General features: G+C 49.8%; 2 protein-coding genes across 4 annotated transcripts in view; one reads left to right on the top strand and one right to left on the bottom strand.

Moving 5' to 3' along the window:
• The window catches only part of AP2A2 (adaptor related protein complex 2 subunit alpha 2), a 49050-nt gene extending 45167 nt beyond the window's left edge, over positions 1-3883 (top strand). For 2 of the 3 annotated variants that reach the window (XM_059826028.1, XM_059826027.1), the window contains exon 22: positions 799-3882. In XM_059826028.1, coding sequence (XP_059682011.1) covers positions 799-876 — 78 coding nt within the window. In that variant the 3' untranslated portion in view covers positions 877-3882. Of the gene's footprint in view, positions 1-798 lie in introns of all 3 variants that reach the window. The other variant, XM_059826029.1, reaches the window with a different exon arrangement.
• A 1008-nt stretch (positions 3884-4891) lies between these two features.
• The window catches only part of MUC6 (mucin 6, oligomeric mucus/gel-forming), a 59767-nt gene continuing 37577 nt past the window's right edge, over positions 4892-27081 (bottom strand). The window contains exons 30-41 of the mRNA XM_059826026.1: positions 26245-26292; positions 25609-25851; positions 24834-24881; positions 22955-23395; positions 20578-21018; positions 16812-17252; positions 15828-16268; positions 13502-13933; positions 13291-13293; positions 10019-10615; positions 6851-6953; positions 4892-5087 (exon numbers count right to left, since the gene is read on the bottom strand). Coding sequence (XP_059682009.1) covers positions 4910-5087; positions 6851-6953; positions 10019-10615; positions 13291-13293; positions 13502-13933; positions 15828-16268; positions 16812-17252; positions 20578-21018; positions 22955-23395; positions 24834-24881; positions 25609-25851; positions 26245-26292 — 3416 coding nt within the window. The 3' untranslated portion in view covers positions 4892-4909. The remainder of the gene's footprint in view (positions 5088-6850; positions 6954-10018; positions 10616-13290; positions 13294-13501; positions 13934-15827; positions 16269-16811; positions 17253-20577; positions 21019-22954; positions 23396-24833; positions 24882-25608; positions 25852-26244; positions 26293-27081) is intronic.

The following is a 27081-nucleotide window of genomic DNA, read 5'->3' as shown; positions in this document are numbered from 1 at the left end:
TAATTATCTACAGCTTAAATGCAAGTTCTTGTTTGAACTAAATATCTATGTATCTGAAACTCCTTAAGGTATTTCTTTAAAATCACTGTTGCAATAGCTAATTGTGACTGCAGACTCCAACAAGAAATTAAATTGTAGCAGCTGGTCTTGGCCCAGTTCGGTAAGCTGCTTCTTCATAGCAATTCTCTTTCTGTTGAAGAGATCATTGTATTATTCCAGACTGTCCATGGAGTCTCACCTTCTCTCGAAGGTTGGAAACATTTAATGTTTCTGTTTTGTGCATCTTGGATGAGATTAAGTATAATTCCCTTTTTAAATTAATAAAAGAATGATTGGCTAAAAGAGAAAACATAAGCAAACAAGCACAACGTTAAGAATATTTTTTCCTCAAGCATGTTGATAGAGGTTTTATCAAAGTTAACTGAGGACTAAAAATAAGTTTTTGGTGGCAAGTCTCCTGTTTTCTGAAGAAGTGGTGGTAGAGAGTCTTCAGACTTACCCACAATATTTACTTCTCTTAAAGAAAAATTTTGGACAACACCTTGCTGTTAAAGCCTAGAAATATTAGAACAATGGTAACTCTCAACAAGGGTTTGAAGATGTACTCCAGCCTATGGCTTGGAAGAGCTGTATTACTCAGTGGCTGGCTGCCTCTGAATGTTTTAACTTGAGGTCTCTTTCCTGCCAAATCTAACAAAACAACTAAGAGGTAACTGGTAGCTATCACTAGTTGACTGTGCATTCATTTAACGCCAAACTGTCTTTAAAAAGTAAATAATATCTTATGTTCTTTTTCAGATGTATAGGCTCACACTACGAACGAGTAAAGAAGCTGTATCTCAGAGATTATGTGAATTGCTGTCAGAGCAGTTTTAATATTAACCATGTCAGTTTTGGTTTTTCCACTTATATCACTGTCATCATACTGCAAATAAATGTCTTGTACATCACTGTCTGAGTACTGCAATGTTAACCAATACCAGCTCCCTGCCTTAATAGGACTTGACCCTTGTTTGAAATTAAGACTATAAAATGTACAGTACAGGGAAGTGACTTTTTACATTAAAAATGGCTTTTAGCATGTTACACGAAGGGTGGGAGGGCTGTCTTGTGCTCCTTTTTTTTGCAGAGGTCAGGCTTTTAAACTTGTTAAAGGGAAGTTGATTTAGGTGTGGTAACCGAGGATTTCAACTGGAAACGGCTAGTAACTTTCTGCCTTAGCGCCTTTAACAGGTACTCCCTCTGCTCTGAGCTGAAAGAAACCAATGTAGTGCTGCTCAGTAAGGTTAATTCAGATGTTACTGTAGAGTCAAAACTTTGTAAAGTTGAACATTGCCACAAGTCTTGTACAGGATGGAAAGGCAGATTCCAAGGTGTGTTTGAATCTGATTCAAGTGAACATTTATGTTGAGTGTCACCAATCTTTATATTTGAAAAATGCCACAGGACCAGAGTCTTAAAGTATTAATCTTGTAATCCTTTACAACTTAATGTTTTCTGATCTTTGGAAAGTGGATTGAACACAAAAGCTGTTCTTAATCTTTCTGCTTATCTCAAATAATGAGGTGAGCTTCTCTGGTAGGTGGTGAATGAGTACATGCTTGTTCATTGTCAGTCAAACTGAAGTTAAATATTCTGTTCTGTGTTTTTTCTGTTTCCTATCAGACTTAGCAAGTAATAGTCCTAATGATATAACTAACTGCAGAGTCCGGTGTTGTATAAAAGGAGAAGTGGGAAGAGATGGGCCCTTGAAGGGCCACGAGGCGTGCACTCTTTTAGATGAAAATGTAATTTTAAACAATATTTTTTCCCCAGTGTACAGTAATGTTAAAACTCAAGAAGCTGAATAACTGATATCTGAACAGTTTCCTGTCTGTCAGTGGTGGTAAAAATATCCAACGTGGTGTAGAAGACTTGTGTTGAGACCGAGAGTCAAAGGCCCAAAAATGTTCAGCTTTTATAGTGGTTTTTAGAACCAAAGCCTTTGTAACTCATTCCACATCTGTAGAGAAGCTGCAAAGAGTTTGCTGAAGTAAGTGGACACAACTTTGGCTCACACTCTTCAAGCCTTGAGATGCAACAAAGGCTGCTAAAACAAAGCAGGTGAGGTAGCGCAGTTAGAAACTGCGGGCAGTCGTCAGCGAGTATGACAGGTCACAATGAACGCAGTCAGCTGCTGCTGACGTGAGAAGTGAACCTCAGAGCAAGATTTCCTCGAGGTTATTTAAAGGAAGCCTGGGACTGGTGTCTCACAACACATACAGCCAAGTATGCCCATGAAATAAAGGTTTTGAGTGATAGTGATGGCGTTGAAAAAACATCTAAATGAGGCTCCTGTCATGCTGCCCAGTGCACAGCAGGGGACAGGATTCTACGTGCTTGAGTGTGCCTTGCTTTTTTTCTTCAGTGCTTTGCATTAAGTGATGGAACTGGGTGATAATAATTCAGTTTGGTTGAAGGCTAGTGATCCTACTTGGGTGCATGTGAAAAACGAGGAACAAAGGTTTGGCTGTGGTGTTTGGATTTTGGGAGATGTTTTGTTTTTCCAGAAATGGCTGGTAACTATGGATGTTGCGACTGAAAACTTGGCCATAGACCTGGTCTGTCTGCAAAAGTTCTCTTGAACAATTGGCCCTCTTACGGCCTTTCAGGTAGCTAATTGAGATTCTTTGATCACAAACATTGTCTTTGAAAATCTTCCTGAGCAGTTCCTGCAGTCAGGTTGGGCAGTTGGCAAAATACTAACGGACTACCTTCTGTTTTATCCTTTGGATGCCGTGTCTCTCTGTTGGTCCTGTTATCTTAACCCTGCTGTTGGCTGCTGCGTTAAAAATCTGATGTGCTGAAATAAAGGGAGTCTTAGCTAAGACAGGGGAGGAGCTTCTATTTCATTCTTTCCAAATCCTGTTGTATACCTGTCCCCCTGAAAATGTTCTGTGCCCTCATTAAAGGACACCTTGAGACACTGCACTACTTTAGTTCACTTTGCTTTGGTTCAAACTGTGCTAAAATGTGCATCAAAATGTGGGAAGGAGGGGGGTAAGGGAAAATGTCTTTTCAGTGGTGACTGTGTTAAGCTTAAGACTGTTCACACTATGTATTACATGTCAGCTCAGTGAAGCCATGAGCAGAAAAGTGAACAAATTAAGGACAAATACTTGATTATTTTCTTGTGAATGATGGTTAACTTACCAAAGTGGTGTATCCTGTCAAGCAGACAAAGTTAATTTCTGCAGTAAACAGTGTTATTGTTTTTAAGTACAGTATTTTCAGGCATTGACATGTGAAAATAACTGAATAGCAAAACAGGTAGCGTATGTTCATTCTTGACCTACACTCCAGTATGTTACATTTATGGTGATTGTCTTATTTGTATAAAACAAAGTTCTGTCAAATTAAGTGGAGAATTTTCATATAGAAGACTATATATTAGACTATATTCATCAGAAGAACATATTAAGATTAAATAAAGGATTAGAACAGTAATCAAACTGTCCTTTTTTGTCTGGGAGCATGGAAGTGTAAAGAATACTTGCATGGAATGGTTGTTATGGAACAACAATCGATGTGTAATGGTAAATTCTTTTCTGCAAACTACTGGTGGGTTGTGTTCAGTTGAGTCTTGCCTGGCCTGCAGATCTCAGTGCCCCCAGTGAGTTTGCTTATGGCTTTTTTGTTGGTGTGTTTGGTCACGTGTTACAAATACTCTGCTGTGTATTTTAAAAAAAAAAAATCCACAAAAAAAAACCCAAAAAACAAACAAACAAAAAAACCTCAAAAAAACAAAACAACAAAACAAAACCTTGATGTAAAACCTTTCTTCCTATAGTGTTTATCAACAATAAGTCTATGGACAGTACATGCTGCAGTAAACTGGTGTAGCGGTGGGGTAGGGTTGGGGCTATGAAGCGCACACCTGAATTACAGGCAGGACTTGTAAAAAAAAAAAAAGTTGATGTTGCTGTAAAAGAGTATCTAAACTGCTAAATAACCTCACTCGAGCTTTAAATGTATGCTTCAGATTCTTAGTACTTCTCTAAAACTTGCTAAAAGAAAAAATACCTGGGCGCTATGGGCTTTTGTGCATTCATACAACTTTTTCTTAAATGAATTGCAAAGTAGTAAAGAATACGCTCTACTAGCAGCAAGTAGAAATCGCTTGTGAGTGAACTACCTGTGTCCCATTAGACACATATGGTCTTTGATTTCTTACAGAGAAAATGCTATGTGTCTGCGTTATTGATGTCTCTAGAAATACCCCACCACGTGAAGGGTAGATGTAGAAACCTCACAATTAGCTTTTGGTTCAGGTGGCACCTTGCGCCCTGACAGCAGCTGGGGGGGTGACAAGCACAAGTGCTGTGTCCACTTTCAAAGGAAAGGCAACAGGTCACCTCAGTTGTCTCTTCTCCCGGTGAAGTAATGGGCTATTCCACCGGTCCTAGTTCAACTGTAGTGAACCTAGCAGACTATTTTCAGCTAAATACTTGGTCAAATAATGAGAAATCAGTTAGCAAATTCAATTCCTTCTACTTTATTTGAAAGTCAAATTTCTGTTATTGCACAGTGCATGGGCCGTTTTTTTAGCCTCTGGTTAAATATCACCCTGAGCAAGGCCAGATGGTATGACGTAGTATTCCCTCCCGCCACCCACCCTGCCCATTCTTTTTCCCCCCCTGCACCCCCCAACCCGCTCCCGATCAGGAATAATTTATCTGTTAACTTCATTGACGCTCCAGGTAGCTGCTGAGGAAGCCTCACCGCAAGGCTAGCCTGTATAATCAATCCAAGAGAGCTCCCAGCAATGAGCAGTTACTGTGGAAGTATGAATTTGTGATCGGTGTTTAATTAAAAAAAAAAAAAAAACACAAACCCAAACCACGGCATCTGAGGCCAGCTGGAGGTCTGGCTAGTGTATGCAACTGTCAAAGTCACAAACACAGCCCCTAAATACAATTATTTCTGTAATGAGCCTTTTTCCAGGGTTATCTGGGTCTTGGCATGGTAGCTGGAATTCCTTCTTAAGAAGCTGAAGTGGCCGACAGCAGCCGCACGCTGTGGTGACCGTCATCTTCTCAACATTCAGCCTGTTTGGAAGAGAGGGAGGATCAGTTAGGATTTGTATACAGCATTTCAGGCTGACATCTTGTGAAGTATTTGAACATTTTAATACTTTTTTTCTTATGGGGGAATGTTTAGGGGAAAGAGCACAACTCTTCACCTGTTCTGTCAGCTACAGAACTACAAACTGCAGCAATTGACTCTTTTAAGCAATCAGGATGAGTCCTGCGGGAGTTCAGGTGTACGGAGCTGCTGCCTGCCTTTTTAAGATGTAATTTTCAAAGGGCTTATAGCTCCTAGGCCTCAGACCTCACTGGAAAACTAACAGGATTTGATTTCCCCATTCTCCTTTTGCACTTTGAAAATCATGAAGTAACTATATATTTAATTACATTTTTTTAAAGCTGTGCACTGGACTACTTACAGGATACAGAAGGTCTCTGGTATGATCTGTTAAGAGATGCTAAATTGTGCATGTTCCTTTTGCACGGTTCATGGAGGAGGAAAAATCCCTTCCTTCCTCTGACCTGTTACACCAGCGTCTGAGCTGGTGACTGCACGATGTCAGCCCTGGGCTGTGAGGTCAGTTAACAACGCGGTAGTAGACTTGCACGTATCGTGCTGAACTAACAGGAATAAAGCACAGGTTGGGGAAGTGAAAGCTTGAATAAGTAGGTGAGATTTAGATTCTCTTCTGATAGTACTGTGGTTATGTTATACTGTTGCTTTTCTGACCGTGGACTTGCTCCTATCTTTTTTTTTTTCTTTTTAGTCAGTGGGAAGTTGTTCCCATGGCTGAATTCTAGCCTACATTTATACAAGAGATTTATGGGAAAAAATATTTTTGTAAAAATCTCTGTAAAGGGGAGAAAAGTCTGCTTGGTTTCAACTAAAACAAAACTGATTTTTAACCACGACTTTCTTAGTGATTGTGATGAACCTTAATAACTCTGAAAATCTTCCTCCAGGCTTCACAGCCCTTTTGAAAACTTGCAAGATACAAAGTCAATCAGCTTTCAAAATGCTGGGGGACATCTGAACTCGCTTTGAAGGGGATAGCTTTTAGCTTCAGGATTAATTTAAATTAGTTACTGCAAAAACAAACCCCTTCATTGCTTTCCTATTCTTGAACATTCTATTTGCTTGGATCGTTGGGAATGTAACAATTTCAATTTTTTTTCCCAAATAACTGTGAACTCTGTAGTGCTGCAGCAGCGAGTTTAGTTTTATTGAAGCCTTAATTCCCTGTCTGAATAGTCTCCTAACGAGCAAGCTGAACTGCACAGACTGAGACAGCACACTTGTAACTAGAAAACATCCCTGAATTGCACTATTAGGAGAATATGTGAGACAACTGAAGTGACATTATGTATTTAGGTGAGATAAATTTCTTATTGTGCTGTCTTGGCTATTTGAAAACAGGCATTTGTAGTCTAACTGACCTTTTCCATCCTTAAAGGAAAAAAAAAACCAACCAACACCCCAAAACAGCAACAAAAAAGCTCCCCAAATCTGCAGCATTGATGTCTGGTTTTTAAAAAAAAATACTTAAGGAAGTGAGACAACATTCCTTGCTTAAACTGTAAATCCCTACGTACTAAATGACCTCATTAGCGTTGTTTCTAGTTAGCTGGCTTATACTGCATCGTTGTATTGCTGGGTAGATGCCAACCGCGTTTTTCTCCCTGAATTACGAAAGAGTGGTACTTAACAAATATCACTACTTACAGATGGCCGAATAAGAAAAAGAAACAACTTCAGTGCTATGCGCTCGCTCAACTATCCTTACTTTGTTGAAGATGGACACGATCCTTCACATCGGCTTAAAGTGACGTTTGTAGAACAGCCTTTGTACGTTATTTTTTCTTCATATTCGAGTTCTCTGCAACGCTCTGTCAAATGTAAAAATAAAAAATTATAGCAGAAATTAATCTTGGTCTTCTCGAGTGACCTTTGCTGGATGCCAGAAGCCTCCATGCTCGGTTTCATGGAAAACCATTCCTATTGCCTGAGACAAGTAACAAGTCACAAGCGAGTAACACGGCAAGAGGTTTTACACTAGGCGTTGGACATGCGTGAGATAGTTACCCTCCAGCATAACTAAGAAAAAAAGAGTTGCTGGAATTACAAATGTGCCAAAAAATTCCTATCAGTCCAGCAGGAAAAAACTCAAATCCACTGATGAGAACACAAAGATGCAAATGAAACGCCCAGCTGGCTAATTCTGGCGGAATTATTTCTGGTTCACAGACTTTGTAGTAGATTTTATTTACTTAAAAAATGCTTATTTTGCTCATTTTAAGGATTTCTTTATTTACAGGCAGCCAGAAGTTCACGACTTGGATGCCTGCCTGAAGTCTGTCTTTCCTTACTAGATAGAATGCGTAATGCTACCTAGCAGGTAATGGTTACATGTATTGATCTTACATTTTTCTCCTGACTTGAAGCAAGACACTATGCACTTCCCGAAGCAAAAAGCCACTTGAAAACACAGGTTGTCCGACGAGTTTGAAGATTGTGTCTGAAGTTTATGTTAAGGAGAACAAAGATGTCAAATACTACGAAGGCAATTTATGCCCCTCTTGCACTGCTCCTGTGCAATGCTCTTTTGAGCCCGTTCCCGGCTTGAAGAAAGGCTGTGGATGAAACCTGACTGTTGTTGCAGGAATTCAGGAATTTGTCATTGGCCAGTTACTAGTTGCCTCATTTTCCACTAGACTAAGGTACTATAGCTGTATCTCATAAATGAAGAGCTAGGAACTAGGCCAGTATTTAACTTTTCTTTCTGGACTGAAAGGTATTGTTAATACACTGCAAGACTGAAAAGTACCAGAATTACTCAATTTAGGGCTGAAAAATGTGCAGAGAAAGGGGAAGAACTTGTTCACAACTTTCTGAACTTGTGAAATAAATACTGGGAGGTACTGCCTGTTAACTGCAAGGACCAAACCCGGTAATGGTATGGTTGGGAAGATACTATTCTGCAGCACTTCTCTTAGAAAAAGAATGTGAACAAAATCTAAAGAAGGCACCAAAAACATAATTATACTGGGGAAAATCCTTGTGAGAGCTCCTACGTGGATTCCCATTCTGTGAGGTGAAAATTATGAGGATGCAGGGAAAGCGGGGTCAAAGGGAGTGGGGCAATAGAAAGAATGCCAGCCCTTGGGTCAAACTGTCATTTCCTCATGCTCACGCAGGCTCTCGATTTGAGCCTCCTTTCTGCTAAAAGAACTGAAACTGGCCTCTTTGGTGCCGCATCGCTTGTGTAACAGCGAGAGGAAGGACAGGTTGTGCGTTCAGTCGCTTGCTCTGCAAGTAGATAGTTCTGCCGTGGCTTGTGGCTGAGCTGACCGACCTGTCCAAGCTGCGCTCTGCTGACAGGGTTCACAGCCAGAACAGAGACGAAAGGTGGTGCCACCGGTGACCGTACCCACTGTTACACAGTGATCCTCACACCACCCTCCGAGAGTAGTAGTTAACCACAAATACAGTCTCCTCAGTTGACTATTTGGGACCTTTGTGTAAATCGGTCTTCTGGAGTAAGACTCGGTAGGTGATGTCTTGGATGACTGGAGCGTGGTGTTCCACTTTGGTTTTCTTTTTGTTGCTGTTAGAGTTAAGTTTCTGGTTGTAACGACAGAATAGAGGACTTTGAAGATTCACAACAACTAAGGAAATAGAATATAGGTCTGTGGAAAAATTTTGAACATGTGGTTCAAAGATAAAAAGATGCAAATACTTACAATCTCATTATTAGCAGGGTAGAAAAGGGCAGGCCTACTAGGATGCTGCATATCCCTCCTAATTACTGAAACAGATAAGGCAAGTGAGGGCTGTAACTTGTTGGAGGTGAGGTTGTACTTTCTTTAGGAATTAAACACTCAGAAAAGGAAAGCAAACAGTGAAGGTGGTAATGACAGTGCAGAAGGCAACAGGAAAGAAGGCAGTATGAGATGGCTAGAGTACACTTTGCAGGTAGTTTCTCCTTTGTATGCTGAACTCTCCCAAAAGAGAATGTGAAGTAGCTGAAATTGAGATGTTCACTCTTCTCTGGGTCCTCAAACAGCAGTTAAAACAAAAAAACACACAAAGAACGACGCAGGAGATGCGCCTTCCGATCACAGATTGAACAGTGCATATGTCAGTCTGGTTTATTCTTAGAAGGGTTAATCCATATCCTAGGAAGCGTTGAATAAATACTGTCTGCCTCACTGTTTCTAAACAGGACTAGAAACTAGGCCTCTGCTACCTATACAGAATACAGTTAAAAATGTGTGGATGGATATCTCTTGTGCATCCACACCAGTGTTCCTGAGTCCTGTCTTGTAGATCCTAAAGTAGGACAGTTCCATTTAAAACCAGAAGAGAGGATGTTGCTTTGTGTGCCTCCCTTTACAAGAAATGGTGCAGAAATTGTAGAATGCAGTATTCTTTCAATCAAAACGTATTAGGTTTTGATTATGCACAGGAGCCAAGAACCTTGAAAACTGAGAAACCAGTATCCTGCAGAAGAGATACCAAAAAATGCTCAAGTGTGCAGAAAAGACTATATGAAAGCAAACAGGAGGACTGCAGGGTAAGTTGAGAGACAGCCTGTCCAAATACGAGGTATTTTTCTTATACTGCTTAACCGGGATTTTAAGATTAAAAACCACACGATTCTGTGACTCTTCTGATGTGCATCCTGTTGGGCTCCTTAACTCACACTTTTTAATGTTTACACCAGTATACAGTAGGGAAGCTGTTGTTATGAAATCAAAGACTCCAGACAACTATTCTATGAAAAGTAACTGCAGAAAGGGCAAAAAGAAAAGATGGAGCCAATGCATACAAATGGTATTGTAGCCAAAGAATATATAATGTAAGAATTCATACATTTCTTTCATTCTTCATGAAAAAAAAGATGTGCTAAAAACAAAAACATGATATAGGAAATGGTATGGATATACTTTACCTTGTGGCACTGTTAATGGTACAACAGAAGACAAGGATGTCGAAAGTCTAGAGGTGAAAGAAGGAGATGACGTAGTGCGGGTAGTGGTTAATGTTGTTGTTCGCAAAGAAGTCCTTTCAGCGGACTCTGTAGAAGCAGTAGTAATAACACTAGGAGCAAAAGTGATTGTTGTAGATGAAACAGTTGGGATCAAAACTGGACGGGACTTGGCAGAGATAGTGGTAGGAACTACTAATGAAAATGCTTTGGCGTGTGGACTAAATGTGGTATTTGGTGAGGAAAAATGCGTAGTACTCTCAGAAGACCTAAATGTGGAAGTAGTGAGGGGTATAGGTGTAGGCATTGGGCTGGTGGTTGGGGCCAAAGCAGAAGAGACTGTGGAAGTGGTGACCGATGGCAGGCGGGTGCTGTGTGGGCTGCTGGGGGCAGGCGTAGAGCTGGGACTTGGAGACGTCCTTGTCAGAGGGACTTCTGTGCTGCTAGCGGGGCTGGAGACAGAAGTCTTGGAGGTGGTGCTGGTGGAGGTGGTGGCAGTGGTCTTCTGCGTGGTGAGAGGCGGCACAATGTGTGGCACAGTTGTCTTTTTGTGGGTGAAGGCTGCAGGGAAGAAAGCACAGGTTTAGTGAGTGTGGCAGGCCAAGGAGGGAAGGTAAAGGAGGTGGGTAGAAGCCCTGTGCCGGTGGCATGTGCAGGAAAGGCATCGTCTTGCCACGCTGACTCTTGTTTGGCAAGATGTGGGAGTGGGCCTCTAGCTCCAGCCCTCAGCCTCCCCGTTACGCTCTTCCCCCAACAAAAGGGGACAAGGGCAGCACCTTGAGGGTGCTCTCCAATGGTCAAGCACGCTCTGCCTCTCCTTGGAAGAGAAGCCTCTCCGGATGTGCATCTGTCCCTCCAAGGAACAGGCACAGCGTACCGTCTGCCCCTTCCCAGAGAGGCAGGCCAGGCTCTGTGGGAGAGACCTGTGCCCAGGGTCATACCAAAGGCAGGCCATATCAACGTGCCAATGCCAAAGAAAGTAGAAAAGAAGATAAAGTTGGAAACAAACACCTGATCGGTGTGTGCAGATCAAAATGAAGAAAGGAAAGAAGGATAGCAGTGTGAGAGCTGGGAAGAGCAGGCAGAGAGGTGGGAAGGGCCGGAGGGAGCCTTACCGGGATGTGAGGAGCTCATCCATGTTGAGGAAACAGTTGAGGGAGAAGAAGCAGATGAGGGAAGCCAGGTACTGCTTTTGGCTGTTGAGGGTGCGGAGGACTCTGGTGCAGGTGACTCTTTTGGAGCACTGGTCGTCGGGGAAGAGGGCTTTGGCCACAGGGTCGTAGGTGTGGTCTTGGGGCTGGTGGTTGGGGCTGAGGTGGAGGAGACTGTGGAAGTGGCGACCGATGGCAGGTGGGTGCTGAGCGGGCTGCTGGGGGCAGGCGTAGAGCTGGGACTTGGAGACGTCCTTGTCAGAGGGACTTCTGTGCTGCTAGCGGGGCTGGGCTGACTGGAGACAGAGGTCTTGGAGGTGGTGGTGGCGGTGGTCTTCTGCGTGGTGAGAGGCGGCACAATGTGTGGCGTGGTTGTCTTTTTGTGGGTGAAGGCTGTGGGGAAGAAAGTACAGGTCAGTCAAGGATGAGGGCAAGGGGGGAAGAAGGCAGTGGGCAGAAGGTCTGGACTGCCATCCTGGGTAAGAAAGGCAGCAGTGCACCACACTGAGTCTTGTTTGGCAAGATGTGGGAGTGGGCCTCTAGTTCCTGCCCTCAGCCTCCCCATTATGCTCTTCCCACAACAAGGAGGGACAAGGACAGCAACTTGATGGTGCTCTCTGATGCTCAAGCACGCTCTGCCTCTCCCTGGAAGAGCAGCCTCTCCGGATATGAATGTCTCCCTCCAAGAAACAGGCACAGCATACTATCTGCCCCTTCCCAGACAGGCAGGTCGAGCTCTGTGGGAGAGACCTGAGCCCCAGGGCCGTACCAAAGGCAGGCCATACCAATATGCTAATGCCAAAAGATGTAGAAAAGGAGATGAAGTGGCAAACAAGCACCTGAGCAGTGTGTGCGGATCAAAATAAAGAAAGGAAGGAAGTATGGAAGTCTAAGAGCTGGGAAGCGCAGGCAGAGCGGTGAAAAGGGCCGGAGGGAGACTTACCAGGACGTAAGGAGGTCATCAATGTTGTGGAAACAGTTGAGGACAGAGAAGCAGCAGGTGAAGGCAGTGGGGTGGTTTTGGCTGTGGAGGGTGCGGAGGATTCTGGTGCAGGTGACTCTTTTGGAGCACTGGTCGTTGGGGAAGAGAGCTTAGGCATTATGGTTGTAGGCGTGGTCTTGGGGCTGGTGGTTGGGGCTGAGGTAGAGGAGACTGTGGAAGTGGCGACCGATGGCAGGCGGGTGCTGAGCGGGCTGCTGGGGGCAGGTGTAGAGCTGGGACTTGGAGACGTCCTTGTCAGAGGGACTTCTGTGCTGCTAGTGGGGCTGGAGACAGAGGTCTTGGAGGTGGTGCTAGCAAAGGTGGAGGCAGTGGTCTTCTGCGTGGTGAGAGGTAGCACAATGTGTGGCACGGTTGTCTTTTTGTGGGTGAAGGCTGAAGGGAGGAAAGCACAGGTTGACTGAGTGTGGCAGGCCAAGAAGGGAACGTAAAGGAGGTGGGCAGAAGCCCTGGGCTGGAGACTTGAGCAAGAAAAGCAGCCCCGTATCGCACTGAGTCTCGCTGAGCAAGGTGGATGATTGGGCTTCTGACTGCTTCCCTAATCCTCCACATCGTGCTTAGACCCAGTCAGCGGAGGGCTGACCCTGGCTGGATGCCAAGTGCCCACCCAGCCACTCGCTCACTCTCCCTCAGTGGGAAAGGGGAAAGAATCGGAAGTGCAAAAGCAAAAAAAGCCATGTGTGTCCAGATACAGATAGTTGTCAAAAGTGAAAAAACTGAAGGAAAAAGAAACCAAAACTCACCCACAAGATGCAATGGCAATCACTGACCACCTCCCACTGGTGGCCAATGCCCAGCCAGTCTCTGAGCAACAGCTACTTGGGAAAAACTTCCCCACATCCCATTTTACTGCTCCGCATGGTGTTCTGTGCTATGGGATATCTCCTTGGTCACTCACTTTGGGTCAGCTATCTTGGCTGTGTCCCCGACCAACCTCTTTGCCACCCCTTGCCCACTCCCCGGCAGGCAGAAGGAGAAGCAGAGAAGGCCTGGATGCTGTGCTAGCGCTCCTCAGCAATACCAGAAGCACTTATGTGCTATCAACAGTGGCCTGGACACCCATCTAAATCACAGAAGCAGCCAACCTGCTAGGAACCAACATTAGCTCCATTCCCGGGACTGCACCAGGATCCCGGCTGACCAAAGGCAGCAGGAAGGGTGGGCAAAAGACCAAAATGAATGTGGAAGTGGCATATGGTGCTTGGAAGGAATGATGGAATGATGGATGGAAGGAAGGAAGAGTAAGAGCTGTGAAGGGCAGGCGGAAGTAGCAGGAAGGGCAGGAGGGAACTTTACCAGGATGTGAGGAGCTCATCCACGTTGAGGACACAGTTGAGGAGGGAGAAGAAGCAGGTGAAGGCAGTGGGGTGGTTTTGGCTGTGGAGGGTGCGGAGGACTCCGGTGCAGGTGACTCTTTTGGAGCACTGGTCGCTGGGGAAGAGGGCTTAGGCATTATGGTCGTAGGCGTGGTCTTGGGGCTGGTGGTTGGGGCTGAGGTAGAGGAGACTGTGGAAGTGGCGACCGATGGCAGGCGGGTGCTGAGCGGGCTGCTGGGGGCAGGCGTAGAGCTGGGACTTGGAGACATCCTTGTCAGAGGGACTTCTGTGCTGCTAGCGGGGCTGGAGACAGAGGTCTTGGAGGTGGTGCTGGCGGAGGTGGTGGCGGTGGTCTTCTGCGTGGTGAGAGGCGGCACAATGTGTGGCATGGTTGTCTTTTTGTGGGTGAAGGCTGCAGGGAGGAAAGCACAGGTCAGTCGAGGATGAGGGCAAGGGGGGAAGGAGAAGGCAGCCCCCTGCCAAGGACACGTGCAAGAAAGACAGCAGTGCACTGCACTGAGTCTTGTTTGGCAAGACAGAGCAGTGCACCTCTAGTTCCTGCCCTCAGCCTCCCCATTATGCTCTTCCCCCAACAAGGGGGGGACAAGGACAGCAACTTGAGGGTGCTCTCTGATGCTCAAGCACGATCTGCCTCTCCCTGGAAGAGGAGCCTCTCTGGATGTGTGTGTCTCCCTCCAGGGAACAGGCACAGCATACTGTCTGCCCCTTCCCAGAAAGGCAGGCCAGGCTCTGTGGGAGAGACCTGTCCCACAGGGCCATTCCAAAGTGCCAATGCCAAGGAAATAGGAACAGCAAGCAAGGAGAACACAAAGACCGAGTGGCCTGCGATGCTAAAAAAGAAGCAAGAATGGAAGTGTGAGCCTGGAAGGCAGGCAGAGTGTCGGAAGAGCTGAATGGAGCCTTACCGGGATGTGAGGAGCTCATCCATGTTGAGGAAACAGTTGAGGAGAGAGAAGATGCAGGTGAAGGCAGTGGGGTGGTTTTGGCTGTGGAGGGTGCGGAGGACTCTGGTGCAGGTGACTCTTTTGGAGCACTGGTCGTCGGAGAAGAGGGCTTGGGCCATAGGGTCGTAGGCGTGGTCTTGGGGCTGGTGGTTGGGGCTGAGGTAGAGACGACTGTGGAAGTGGCGACCGATGGCAGGCGGGTGCTGAGCGGGCTGCTGGGGGCAGGCGTAGAGCTGGGACTTGGAGACGTCCTTGTCAGAGGGACTTCTGTGCTGCTAGCGGGGCTGGGCTGACTGGAGACAGAGGTCTTGGAGGTGGTGCTGGCGGAGGTGGTGGCGGTGGTCTTCTGCGTGGTGAGAGGCAGCACAATGTGTGGCACAGTTTTCTTGTGGGTAAAGGCTGCGGGGAGGAAAGCACAGGTTGACTGAACATAGCAGGCCAAGAAGGGAAGGTAAAGGAGGTGGGCAGAAGCCCTGGGCTGGGGCCTTGAGTGAGAAAAGCAGCCCTGTATCACACTGAGTCTCGCTGAGCAAGGTGGATGATTGGGCTTCTGACTGCTTTCCTAAGCCTCCACATCGTGCTTAGACCCAGTCAGGGCCAATGCCTGTGCCAGTCAGCGGAGGGGTGACCCTGGCTGGATGCCAAGTGCCCACCCAGCCACTCGCGCACTCTCTCTCAGTGGGAAAGGGGAGAGAATCGAAGTGCAAAAGCAAAAAAACCCATGTGTGTCCAGATACAGATAGTTGTCAGAAGCGAAAAAACTGAAGGAAAAAGAAACCAAAGCTCACCCACAAGATGCAACGGCAATCACTGACCACCTCCCACTGGTGGCCAATGCCCAGCCAGTCTCCGAGCAACAGCTACTTGGGAAAAACTTCCCCGCACCCCATTTTACTGCTCCGCATGGTGTTCTGTGCTATGGGATATCTCCTTGGTCACTCGCTTTGGGTCAGCTATCTTGGCTGTGTCCCCGACCAACCTCTTTGCCACCCCTTGCCCACTCCCCGGCAGGCAGAAGGAGAAGCAGAGAAGGCCTGGATGCTGTGCTAGCGCTCCTCAGCAATAGCACAAGCACTTATGTGCTATCAACAGTGGCCTGGACACCCATCTAAATCACAGAAGCAGCCAACCTGCTAGGAACCAACATTAGCTCCATTCCCGGGACTGCACCAGGATCCCGGCTGACCATAGGCAGCAGGAAGGGTGGGCAAAAGACCAAAATGAATGTGGAAGTGGCATATGGTGCTTGGAAGGAATGATGGAATGATGGATGGAAGGAAGGAAGAGTAAGAGCTGTGAAGGGCAAGCGGAAGTAGCAGGAAGGGCAGGAGGGAGCCTTACCAGGATGTGAGGAGCTCATCCACGTTGAGGACACAGTTGAGAAGGGAGAAGAAGCAGGCGAAGGCAGTGGGGTGGTTTTGGCTGTGGAGGGTGCGGAGGACTCTGGTGCAGGTGACTCTTTTGGAGCACTGGTCATCAGAGAAGAGGGTTTGGGCCATAGGGTTGTAGGCGTAGTCTTGGGGCTGGTGGTTGGGGCTGAGGTGGAAGAGACTGTGGAAGTGGCGACCGATGGCAGGCGGGTGCTGTGTGGGCTGCTGGGGGCAGGTGTAGAGCTGGGACTTGGAGACGTCCTTGTCAGAGGGACTTCTGTGCTGCTAGCGGGGCTGGGCTGACTGGAGACAGAGGTCTTGGAGGTGGTGCTGGCAGAGGTGGTGGCGGTGGTCTTCTGCGTGGTGAGAGGCGGCACAATGTGTGGCACGGTTGTCTTTTTGTGGGTGAAGGCTGCGGGGAGGAAAGCACAGGTCAGTCGAGGATGAGGGCAAGGGGGGAAGGAGAAGGCAGTGGGCAGAGGCCCCCTGCCAGGGTCACATGCAGGAAAGGCATCGTCTTGCCACACTGAGTCTTGTTTGGCAAGACGGGGCAGTGCGCCTCTAGTTCCTGCCCTCAGCCTCCCCATTATGCTCTTCCCCCCTCAAGGGGGGACAAGGACAGCACATTGAGGGTGCTCTCTGATGCTTGAACACGCTCTGCCTCTTTCTGGAAGAGAAGCCTCTCTCGATGTGCGTGTCTCCCTCCAAGGAACAGGCACAGCGTACCGTCTGCCCCTTCCCAGAAAGGCAGGCCAGGTTCTGTGGGAGAGACTTGTGCCCCAGGGCCATACCAAAGGCAGGCCAAACCAACGTGCCAATGCCAAGGAAATAGGAACAGTGAGCAAGCAGAACACAAAGACCGAGTGGCCTGCGATGCTAAAAAGGGAGCAAGGATGGAAAAGTGTGAGCTGGGAAGAGCAGCCAGAGTGGTGGGAAGAGCTGGAGAGCGCCTTACTGGGGTGTGAGGAGCTCATCCACGTTGAGGACACAGTTGAGAAGGGAGAAGATGCAGGCAATGGCAGTGGGGTGGTTTTGGCTGTGGAGGGTGCGGAGGACTCTGGTGCAGGTGACTCTTTTGGAGCACTGGTCGTCGGAGAAGAGGGCTTGGGCCATAGGGTCGTAGGCGTGGTCTTGGGGCTGGTGGTTGGGGCTGAGGTAGAGGAGACTGTGGAAGTGGCGACCGATGGCAGGCGGGTGCTGAGCGGGCTGCTGGGGGCAGGCGTAGAGCTGGGACTTGGAGACGTCCTTGTCAGAGGGACTTCTGTGCTGCTAGTGGGGCTGGGCTGACTGGAGACAGAGGTCTTGGAGGTGGTGCTGGCGGAGGTGGTGGCGGTGGTCTTCTGCGTGGTGAGAGGCAGCACAATGTGTGGCACGGTTGTCTTTTTGTGGGTGAAGGCTGCGGGGAGGAAAGCACAGGTTGACTGAACATAGCAGGCCAAGAAGGGAAGGTAAAGGAGGTGGGCAGAAGCCCTGGGCTGGGGCCTTGAGTGAGAAAAGCAGCCCTGTATCACACTGAGTCTCGCTGAGCAAGGTGGATGATTGGGCTTCTGACTGCTTTCCTAAGCCTCCACATCGTGCTTAGACCCAGTCAGAGCCAATGCCTGTGCCAGTCAGCGGAGGGCTGACCCTGGCTGGATGCCAAGTGCCCACCCAGCCACTCGCTCACTCTCCCTCAGTGGGAAAGGGGAAAGAATCGGAAGTGCAAAAGCAAAAAAACCCATGTGTGTCCAGATACAGATAGTTGTCAGAAGCGGAAAAACTGAAGGAAAAAGAAACCAAAACTCACCCACAAGATGCAACGGCAATCACTGACCACCTCCCATTGGTGGCCAATGCCCAGCCAGTCTCCGAGCAACAGCTACTTGGGAAAAACTTCCCCGCATCCCATTTTACTGCTCCGCATGGTGTTCTGTGCTATGGGATACCTCCTTGGTCACTCGCTTTGGGTCAGCTATCTTGGCTGTGTCCCCGACCAACCTCTTTGCCACCCCTTGCCCACTCCCCGGCAGGCAGAAGGAGAAGCAGAGAAGGCCTGGATGCTGTGCTAGCGCTCCTCAGCAATACCAGAAGCACTTATGTGCTATCAACAGTGGCCTGGACACCCATCTAAATCACAGAAGCAGCCAACCTGCTAGGAACCAACATTAGCTCCATTCCCGGGACTGCACCAGGATCCCGGCTGACCATAGGCAGCAGGAAGGGTGGGCAAAAGACCAAAATGAATGTGGAAGTGGCATATGGTGCTTGGAAGGAATGATGGAATGATGGATGGAAGGAAGGAAGAGTAAGAGCTGTGAAGGGCAGGCGGAAGTCGCGGGAAGGGCAGGAGGGAGCCTTACCAGGATGTGAGGAGCTCATCCACGTTGAGGACACAGTTGAGAAGGGAGAAGAAGCAGGTGAAGGCAGTGGGGTGGTTTTGGCTGTGGAGGGTGCGGAGGACACTGGTGCAGGTGACTCTTTTGGAGCACTGGTCGTCGGGGAAGAGGGCTTGGGCCATAGGGTTGTAGGCGTAGTCTTGGGGCTGGTGGTTGGGGCTGAGGTGGAAGAGACTGTGGAAGTGGCGACCGATGGCAGGCGGGTGCTGAGCGGGCTGCTGGGGGCAGGCGTAGAGCTGGGACTTGGAGACGTCCTTGTCAGAGGGACTTCTGTGCGGCTAGCGGAGCTGGGCTGACTGGAGACAGAGGTCTTGGAGGTGGTGCTGGCGGAGGTGGTGGCGGTGGTCTTCTGCGTGGTGAGAGGCAGCACAATGTGTGGCGTGGTTGTCTTTTTGTGGGTGAAGGCTGCGGGGAAGAAAGCACAGGTCAGTCGAGGATGAGGGCAAGGGGGGAAGGAGAAGGCAGTGGGCAGAAGCCCCGTGCCAGGGACACGTACAAGAAAGGCAGCAGTGCACCGCACTGAGTCTTGTTTGGCAAGACGGACCAGTGTGCCTCTAGTTTCTGTCCTCAGCCTCCCCATTATGCTCTTCCCCCAACAAGGAGGGACAAGGACAGCACCTTGTGGGTGCTCTCCGATGGTCAAGCACGTTCTGTCTCTTCCTGGAAGAGGAGCCTCCCTGGGTGTGCGTGTCTCCCTCCAGGGAACAGGCACAGCGTACCGTCTGCCCTTTTCCAGACAGGCAGGTCAAGCTCTGTGGGAGAGACCTGTGCCCAGGGCCAGAGAAAGGCAGGCCATACCAAAGTGCCGATGCCAAAGAAAGTAGAAAAGACGATAAAGTTGGAAACAAACACCTGAGCGGTGTGTGCGGATCAAAATGAAGAAAGGAAAGAAGGATGGAAGTGTGAGAGCTGGGAAGAGCCGGCAGAGCTGTGGGAAGGGCCGGAGGGAGCCTTACTGGAGTGTGAGGAGGTTATTATCCATGTTGAGGAAACAGTTGAGGAGGGAGAAGAAGCAGGCGAAGGCAGTGGGGTGCTAGTTTTGGCTGTGGAGGGCGCAGAGGACTCTGGTGCAGGTGACTCTTTTGGAGCACTGGTCGTCGGGGAAGAGGGCTTTGGCCACAGGGTCGTAGGCGTGGTCTTGGGGCTGGTGGTTGGGGCTGAGGTGGAAGAGACTGTGGAAGTGGCGACCGATGGCAGGCGGGTGCTGAGCGGGCTGCTGGGGGCGGGCGTAGAGCTGGGACTTGGAGACGTCCTTGTCAGAGGGACTTCTGTGCTGCTAGCGGGGCTGGGCTGACTGGAGACAGAGGTCTTGGAGGTGGTGCTGGCGGAGGTGGAGGTGGTGGTCTTCTGCGTGGTGAGAGGCAGCACAATGTGTGGCACGGTTGTCTTTTTGTGAGTGAAAGCTGCGGGGAGGAAAGCACAGGTTGACTGAACATAGCAGGCCAAGAAGGGAAGGTAAAGGAGGTGGGCAGAAGCCCTGGGCTGGGGCCTTGAGCGAGAAAAGCAGCCCTGTATCACACTGAGTCTCGCTGAGCAAGGTGGATGATTGGGCTTCTGACTGCTTTCCTAAGCCTCCACATCGTGCTTAGACCCAGTCAGGGCCAATGCCTGTGCCAGTCAGCGGAGGGGTGACCCTGGCTGGATGCCAAGTGCCCACCCAGCCCCTCGCTCACTCTCCCTCAGTGGGAAAGGGGAAAGAATCGGAAGTGCAAAAGCAAAAAAAGCCATGTGTGTCCAGATACAGATAGTTGACAAAAGTGAAAAAACTGAAGGAAAAAGAAACCAAAACTCACCCACAAGATGCAACGGCAATCACTGACCACCTCCCACTGGTGGCCAATGCCCAGCCAGTCTCCGAGCAACAGCTACTTGGGAAAAACTTCCCCGCACCCCATTTTACTGCTCCGCATGGTGTTCTGTGCTATGGGATACCTCCTTGGTCACTCGCTTTGGGTCAGCTATCTTGGCTGTGTCCCCGACCAACCTCTTTGCCACCCCTTGCCCACTCCCCGGCAGGCAGAAGGAGAAGCAGAGAAGGCCTGGATGCTGTGCTAGCGCTCCTCAGCAATAGCACAAGCACTTATGTGCTATCAACAGTGGCCTGGACACCCATCTAAATCACAGAAGCAGCCAACCTGCTAGGAACCAACATTAGCTCCATTCCCGCGACTGCACCAGGATCCCGGCTGACCATAGGCAGCAGGAAGGGTGGGCAAAAGACCAAAATGAATGTGGAAGTGGCATATGGTGCTTGGAAGGAATGATGGAATGATGGATGGAAGGAAGGAAGAGTAAGAGCTGTGAAGGGCAGGCGGAAGTCGCGGGAAGGGCAGGAGGGAGCCTTACCAGGATGTGAGGAGCTCATCCACGTTGAGGACACAGTTGAGAAGGGAGAAGAAGCAGGTGAAGGCAGTGGGGTGGTTTTGGCTGTGGAGGGTGCGGAGGACTCTGGTGCAGGTGACTCTTTTGGAGCACTGGTCGTCGGGGAAGAGGGTTTGGGCCATAGGGTTGTAGGCGTAGTCTTGGGGCTGGTGGTTGGGGCTGAGGTGGAAGAGACTGTGGAAGTGGCGACCGATGGCAGGCGGGTGCTGAGCGGGCTGCTGGGGGCAGGTGTAGGGCTGGGACTTGGAGACGTCCTTGTCAGAGGGACTTCTGTGCTGCTAGCGGGGCTGGGCTGACTGGAGACAGAGGTCTTGGAGGTGGTGCTAGCAAAGGTGGTGGCGGTGGTCTTCTGCGTGGTGAGAGGCGGCACAATGTGTGGCGTGGTTGTCTTTTTGTGGGTGAAGGCTGTGGGGAAGAAAGCACAGATCAGCCAAGGTTAAGGGCAACGGGGGAAGGAGAAGGCAGTGGGCATAAGCCCCCTGCCAGGGTCACATGCAGGAAAGGCATCGTCTTGCCACGCTGAGTCTGTTTGGCAAGACGGACCAGTGCGCCTCTAGTTCCTGCCCTCAGCCTCCCCATTATGCTCTTTCCCACAACAAGGAGGGACAAGGATAACAACTTGATGGTGCTCTCTGATGCTCAAGCGCGCTCTGCCTCTCCCTGGAAGAGCTGCCTCTCCGGATGTGCATCTCTCCTCCAAGGAACAGGCACAGCATACTGTCTGCCCCTTCCCAGAGAGGCAGGCCAGGCTCTGTGGGAGAGACCTGTGCCCCAGGGACATACCAAAGGCAGGCCATATCAATGTGCCAATGCCAAAAGATGTAGAAACGGAGATAAAGTGTCAAGTAAACACCTGAGCAGTGTGTGCGGATCAAAATGAAGAAAGGAAGGCAATATGGAAGTGTGACAGCTGGATTGGGCATGAAGAGCGGTGGGAAGAGCTGGAGAGTGCCTTACTGGGGTGTGAGGAGCTCATCCATGTTGAGGACACAGTTGAGGAGGGAGAAGAAGCAGGCGAAGGCACTGGGGTGGTTTTGGCTGTGGAGGGTGCGGAGGACTCTGGTGCAGGTGACTCCTTTGGAGCACTGGTCATTGGGGAAGAGAGCTTGGGCCATAGGGTCGTAGGTGTGGTCTTGGGGCTGGTGGTTGGGGCTGAGGTGGAAGGCACTGTGGAAGTGGCGACCGACGGCAGGCGGGTGCTGTGTGGGCTGCTGGGGGCAGGCGTAGAGCTGGGACTTGGAGACGTCCTTGTCAGAGGGACTTCTGTGCTGCTAGCGGGGCTGGGCTGACTGGAGACAGAGGTCCTGGAGGTGGTGCTGGCGGAGGTGGTGGCGGTGGTCTTCTGCGTGGTGAGAGGCAGCACAATGTGTGGCACGGTTGTCTTTTTGTGGGTGAAAGCTGCGGGGAGGAAAGCACAGGTTGACTGAACATAGCAGGCCAAGAAGGGAAGGTAAAGGAGGTGGGCAGAAGCCCTGGGCTGGGGCCTTGAGCGAGAAAAGCAGCCCTGTATCACACTGAGTCTCGCTGAGCAAGGTGGATGATTGGGCTTCTGACTGCTTTCCTAAGCCTCCACATCGTGCTTAGACCCAGTCAGGGCCAATGCCTGTGCCAGTCAGCGGAGGGCTGACCCTGGCTGGATGCCAAGTGCCCACCCAGCCACTCGTTCACTCTCCCTCAGTGGGAAAGGGGAGAGAATTGGAAGTGCAAAAGCTTAAAAACCCATGTGTGTCCAGATACAGATAGTTGTCAGAAGCGAAAAAACTGAAGGAAAAAGAAGCCAAAACTCACCCACAAGATGCAACGGCAATCACTGACCACCTCCCATTGGTGGCCAATGCCCAGCCAGTCTCTGAGCAACAGCTACTTGGGAAAAACTTCCCCGCACCCCATTTTACTGCTCCGCATGGTGTTCTGTGCTATGGGATATCTCCTTGGTCACTCGCTTTGGGTCAGCTATCTTGGCTGTGTCCCTGACCAACCTCTTTGCCACCCCTTGCCCACTCCCCGGCAGGCAGAAGGAGAAGCAGAGAAGGCCTGGATGCTGTGCTAGCGCTCCTCAGCAATAGCACAAGCACTTATGTGCTATCAACAGTGGCCTGGATACCCATCTAAATCACAGAAGCAGCCAACCTGCTAGGAACCAACATTAGCTCCATTCCCGGGACTGCACCAGGATCCCGGCTGACCAAAGGCAGCAGGAAGGGTGGGCAAAAGACCAAAATGAATGTGGAAGTGGCATATGGTGCTTGGAAGGAATGATGGAATGATGGATGGAAGGAAGGAAGAGTAAGAGCTGTGAAGGGCAGGCGGAAGTAGCAGGAAGGGCAGGAGGGAACTTTACCAGGATGTGAGGAGCTCATCCACGTTGAGGACACAGTTGAGAAGGGAGAAGATGCAGGCGAAGGCAGTGGGGTGGTTTTGGCTGTGGAGGGTGCGGAGGACTCTGGTGCAGGTGACTCTTTTGGAGCACTGGTCATCAGAGAAGAGGGTTTGGGCCATAGGGTTGTAGGCGTGGTCTTGGGGCTGGTGGTTGGGGATGAGGTGGAAGAGACTGTGGAAGTGGCGACCGATGGCAGGCGGGTGCTGAGCGGGCTGCTGGGGGCAGGCGTAGAGCTGGGACTTGGAGACGTCCTTGTCAGAGGGACTTCTGTGCGGCTAGTGGGGCTGGGCTGACTGGAGACAGAGGTCTTGGAGGTGGTGCTGGCGGAGGTGGTGGCGGTGGTCTTCTGCGTGGTGAGAGGCAGTACAATGTGTGGCGTGGTTGTCTTTTTGTGGGTGAAGGCTGCGGGGAGGAAAGCACAGGTCAGTCAAGGATGAGGGCAAGGGGGGAAGGAGAAGGCAGTGGGCAGAAGCCCCGTGCCAGGGACACGTACAAGAAAGGCAACAGTGCACCGCACTGAGTCTTGTTTGGCAAGACGGACCAGTGTGCCTCTAGTTTCTGTCCTCAGCCTGCCCATTATGCTCTTCCCCCAACAAGGGGGGACAAGGACAGCACCTTGTGGGTGCTCTCCGATGGTCAAGCACGTTCTGTCTCTTCCTGGAAGAGGAGCCTCCCTGGGTGTGCATGTCTCCCTCCAGGGAACAGGCACAGCGTACCGTCTGCCCTTTTCCAGACAGGCAGGTCAAGCTCTGTGGGAGAGACCTGTGCCCAGGGCCAGAGAAAGGCAGGCCATACCAAAGTGCCGATGCCAAAGAAAGTAGAAAAGACGATAACGTTGGAAACAAACACCTGAGAGGTGTGTGCAGATCGAAATGGAGAAAGGAAAGAAGGATGGAAGTGTGAGAGCTGGGAAGAGCCGGCAGAGCTGTGGGAAGGGCCGGAGGGAGCCTTACCGGGGTGTGAGGAGCTTATCCATGTTGAGGAAACAGTTGAGGAGGGAGAAGAAGCAGGCGAAGGCAGCGGGGTGCTGGTTTTGGCTGTGGAGGGCGCAGAGGACTCTGGTGCAGGTGACTCTTTTGGAGCACTGGTCGTCGGGGAAGAGGGCTTGGGCCATAGGGTCGTAGGCGTGGTCTTGGGGCTGGTGGTTGGGGCTGAGGTAGAGACGACTGTGGAAGTGGCGACCGATGGCAGGCGGGTGCTGAGCGGGCTGCTGGGGGCAGGCGTAGAGCTGGGACTTGGAGACGTCCTTGTCAGAGGGACTTCTGTGCTGCTAGTGGGGCTGGGCTGACTGGAGACAGAGGTCTTGGAGGTGGTGCTGGCGGAGGTGGAGGTGGTGGTCTTTTGCGTGGTGAGAGGCAGCACAATGTGTGGCACGGTTGTCTTTTTGTGGGTGAAGGCTGCAGGGAGGAAAGCACAGGTCAGTTTAGGGTGACTGGGTAAGATGGGAAGGTGGGTGATGTGGGCGATGTAGTTCTTTGTGCTAGGTATGGGCAAATAAGGCAAGACCAGGTCCTACCAATTCTGGTTGTTTTAAAGATGAATGAATGGGGCCATGACTGTCAATATTTCCCATCCCTTCCTGCTTCTTCTGAGAATTGCAGGCTTGTGATGGTTTTGTTGGATCTCCTCTAGGAATTAGTCTCTGTGTCCTTCCTCTTGCTTGTCTTGAGAGGGGAAATGATGTCTCTACTCTCGTGTGCAATTCCACTGTTTGACGGGTAGTCTACCTCTTGCCTGCTGCAGACTGTGGTGGAAAGGACCCATGGGAGAGCGGAAGCTACTGAAGGGACAGGCATAGGCCATGGATGACTCTTAGCTCTCTCCTGACCAGAGCACTCACCTGTTACTACTTTACTAGTTGGAGTCTTAGCTCTGGTTGGCTCCCTTGCTACAAAGAAAGGGACGAGAGAAAAGAATGGTTGAGTCTTGGGAAAGATTCTTGGAAAAGCATGTTATGGCATCTCCTTAAAGGAGGCTGTCCTGTTCAACACCAAGACAACCCAGGCATGTGAAGCCCGATGGATCTAAGTGGGAGAACTTTAGCCTGGAGATGAGTGTACACTTTCTTGCCCACTGTCCATTGGTTACTTTTCTGCACTCAGGGTCAGCATTGGCCAAGGAGATGGCATTTGTTGACCCACAACTCCTCATGGGTATGCCAGGGCCTGGGTATCCATTGGATGGAGAGCATGCCTTGTGTTTTGTCTCTCACCCAAAACTGTTCTGAAGTGTGAACTGGAGAGAGTTTCCAGTTTCACTGCTTTCTGTTTCCCCTCTGTGCATTTTCAGGGCACTACTGTAAGGGAAGGGAGTGTGTGTTAGCTTGTCTCTGATTGCTAATTGTAAGGCAGGATCTCACGGATATCTGTACCCTGATAAAGGCCTGTGCCCCAGAGCCAAAACCCTGAAGCAGCAAGGGAGGAGGATGCAGTTAGGGTCATGTGCGGGCCAGTCCCAGGTCCTGCCTGGGTCCCAGCAGTCCCATGGCAAGGGCAGTGGGAATTGAGAACAAATACCAAAACCCTGAAGCCTGTGTGGGATGTGCTGCTTAGGAGGGAATGGTGGGAGCTGGAAGGAGTAGGCAGAGCAGCAGGAAGGGCAGCAGGGAGCCTTACCAGGATGTGATGGTCTCAACCATGTTGAGGACACAGTTGAGGAATGGGAAGAAGCAGATGAGGCTGAGGTGGCAGGTAAAGAGCTGGGGCTTGGAGAAATCCTTGTCAGTGGGACTTCTGCGCTGCTGGCAGGGCTGACCTCTCTGGAGACAGAGGTGCTGCTGGTGGACTTGGCAGGGGTGGTCTTCTGCGTGATGAGATGCTGCACGATGTGTGGCTTTGTTGGTCTTCTGTGGGTGACAACTACAGAGAGAAAAGCACAGGTTGATTGAGGGTGACAGGGTAAGAGGGGAAGGCAAAGGAGGTGGGTAATTCCCTGGCAGAAGCCCCAGGGTATGGGTGGGGGTAAGAAAGGCAGGACTGGACCCCACTGAGTCTTAGTGGGCAAGAGGGAGAAATGGGCCAATGGCTCCCCCCAAAAAATATATGGGGCAAGAACTGGGCCTGAAGGGTGCTCTCTGACAATTCAGTACCCCCTGCCTCTTCTTGGAGTTCCTGAGGGGAGAAGAGCCTCTCTGGATCTGCGTGTCTCCCCTCTAAGCCATTCCAGACTGAGCAAGAACATCCTCTGGGAAAGCTGGGGTAAGTGAAGAAGTGTCTTAGGCCAAGGGCATCTCTCAGCTCCTTCCTACTCACCTACTGGGACATGGTGGTGCAGAGTGGTTGCTTGGGTTCCCTCACTCTCTGTAAAGTAAGGAAAAATGGATATTACCAATGATTGGGAACTGATAAGGTTCCTAGTTAAAGTGGGTTGTGATACTTCTTCAGAGGAAGCTGTAATTGCTGGCACAAGATGACGCACATGTGTGCACACCAACAGTACTTTGTGGGAGATGCATGGATTAGAAGAGAGTGCACACCTGCCCTACCACTACAGTAGACTTCCCCCTGCACACTGTCCCAGCCTCTGGTGTCAGTTGCTAATCTAGTAATTCATGTTGTCATACAGCCTCAAAGGAGACTGTCCTTGTTGGCATATGGAGTACCTGACATCCTGAAGTGTAATTTCATTTTTTTAATATTTATTTTTGGGAGAATTTGTTACAGGGGCTAGGGGAAACAGATATTCTGCCATCTGTGAGTTTTCAATAACTCACTTTGAAGCATAGAGAGATTTTTGCCTAACTAGTAAGAATGCTTGGATTTTTTTTATAAGGAATACATTGACATGTGTCTTGTGAGCGATGGCTTCACCTGGCAGATATCAAAAAGTGGTATTTACCTACTGTTGTTAGTTTAAGCTTGCTGGAAGTTGTGATCTGATATGTGGTTTGAGTAGGTATTGAGGTGGTTGTCATTTCCTTTTTGATAGTGGTCTTGAAGGGTGGTGTGGTGAACCTCACTTCTGTCTCTGTTGAAGCAGCAGTTGACGCAACAGGTGTAGGCTTTGGTTTAGTGGTCATGGTTCTTTTTGTTGAGGTAGTTATGGAAGGAGTAGTGATGGTTGTAGTCATGTTTGGTGTGGTAAAAATT

The sequence above is a fragment of the Gavia stellata genome, chromosome 17, assembly GCF_030936135.1.
Source record: "Gavia stellata isolate bGavSte3 chromosome 17, bGavSte3.hap2, whole genome shotgun sequence".
Lineage (NCBI taxonomy): Eukaryota > Metazoa > Chordata > Aves > Gaviiformes > Gaviidae > Gavia > Gavia stellata.
The sequence above is the reverse complement of the archived record's forward strand: the minus strand, read 5'-3'. Positions and strand labels throughout refer to the sequence as shown.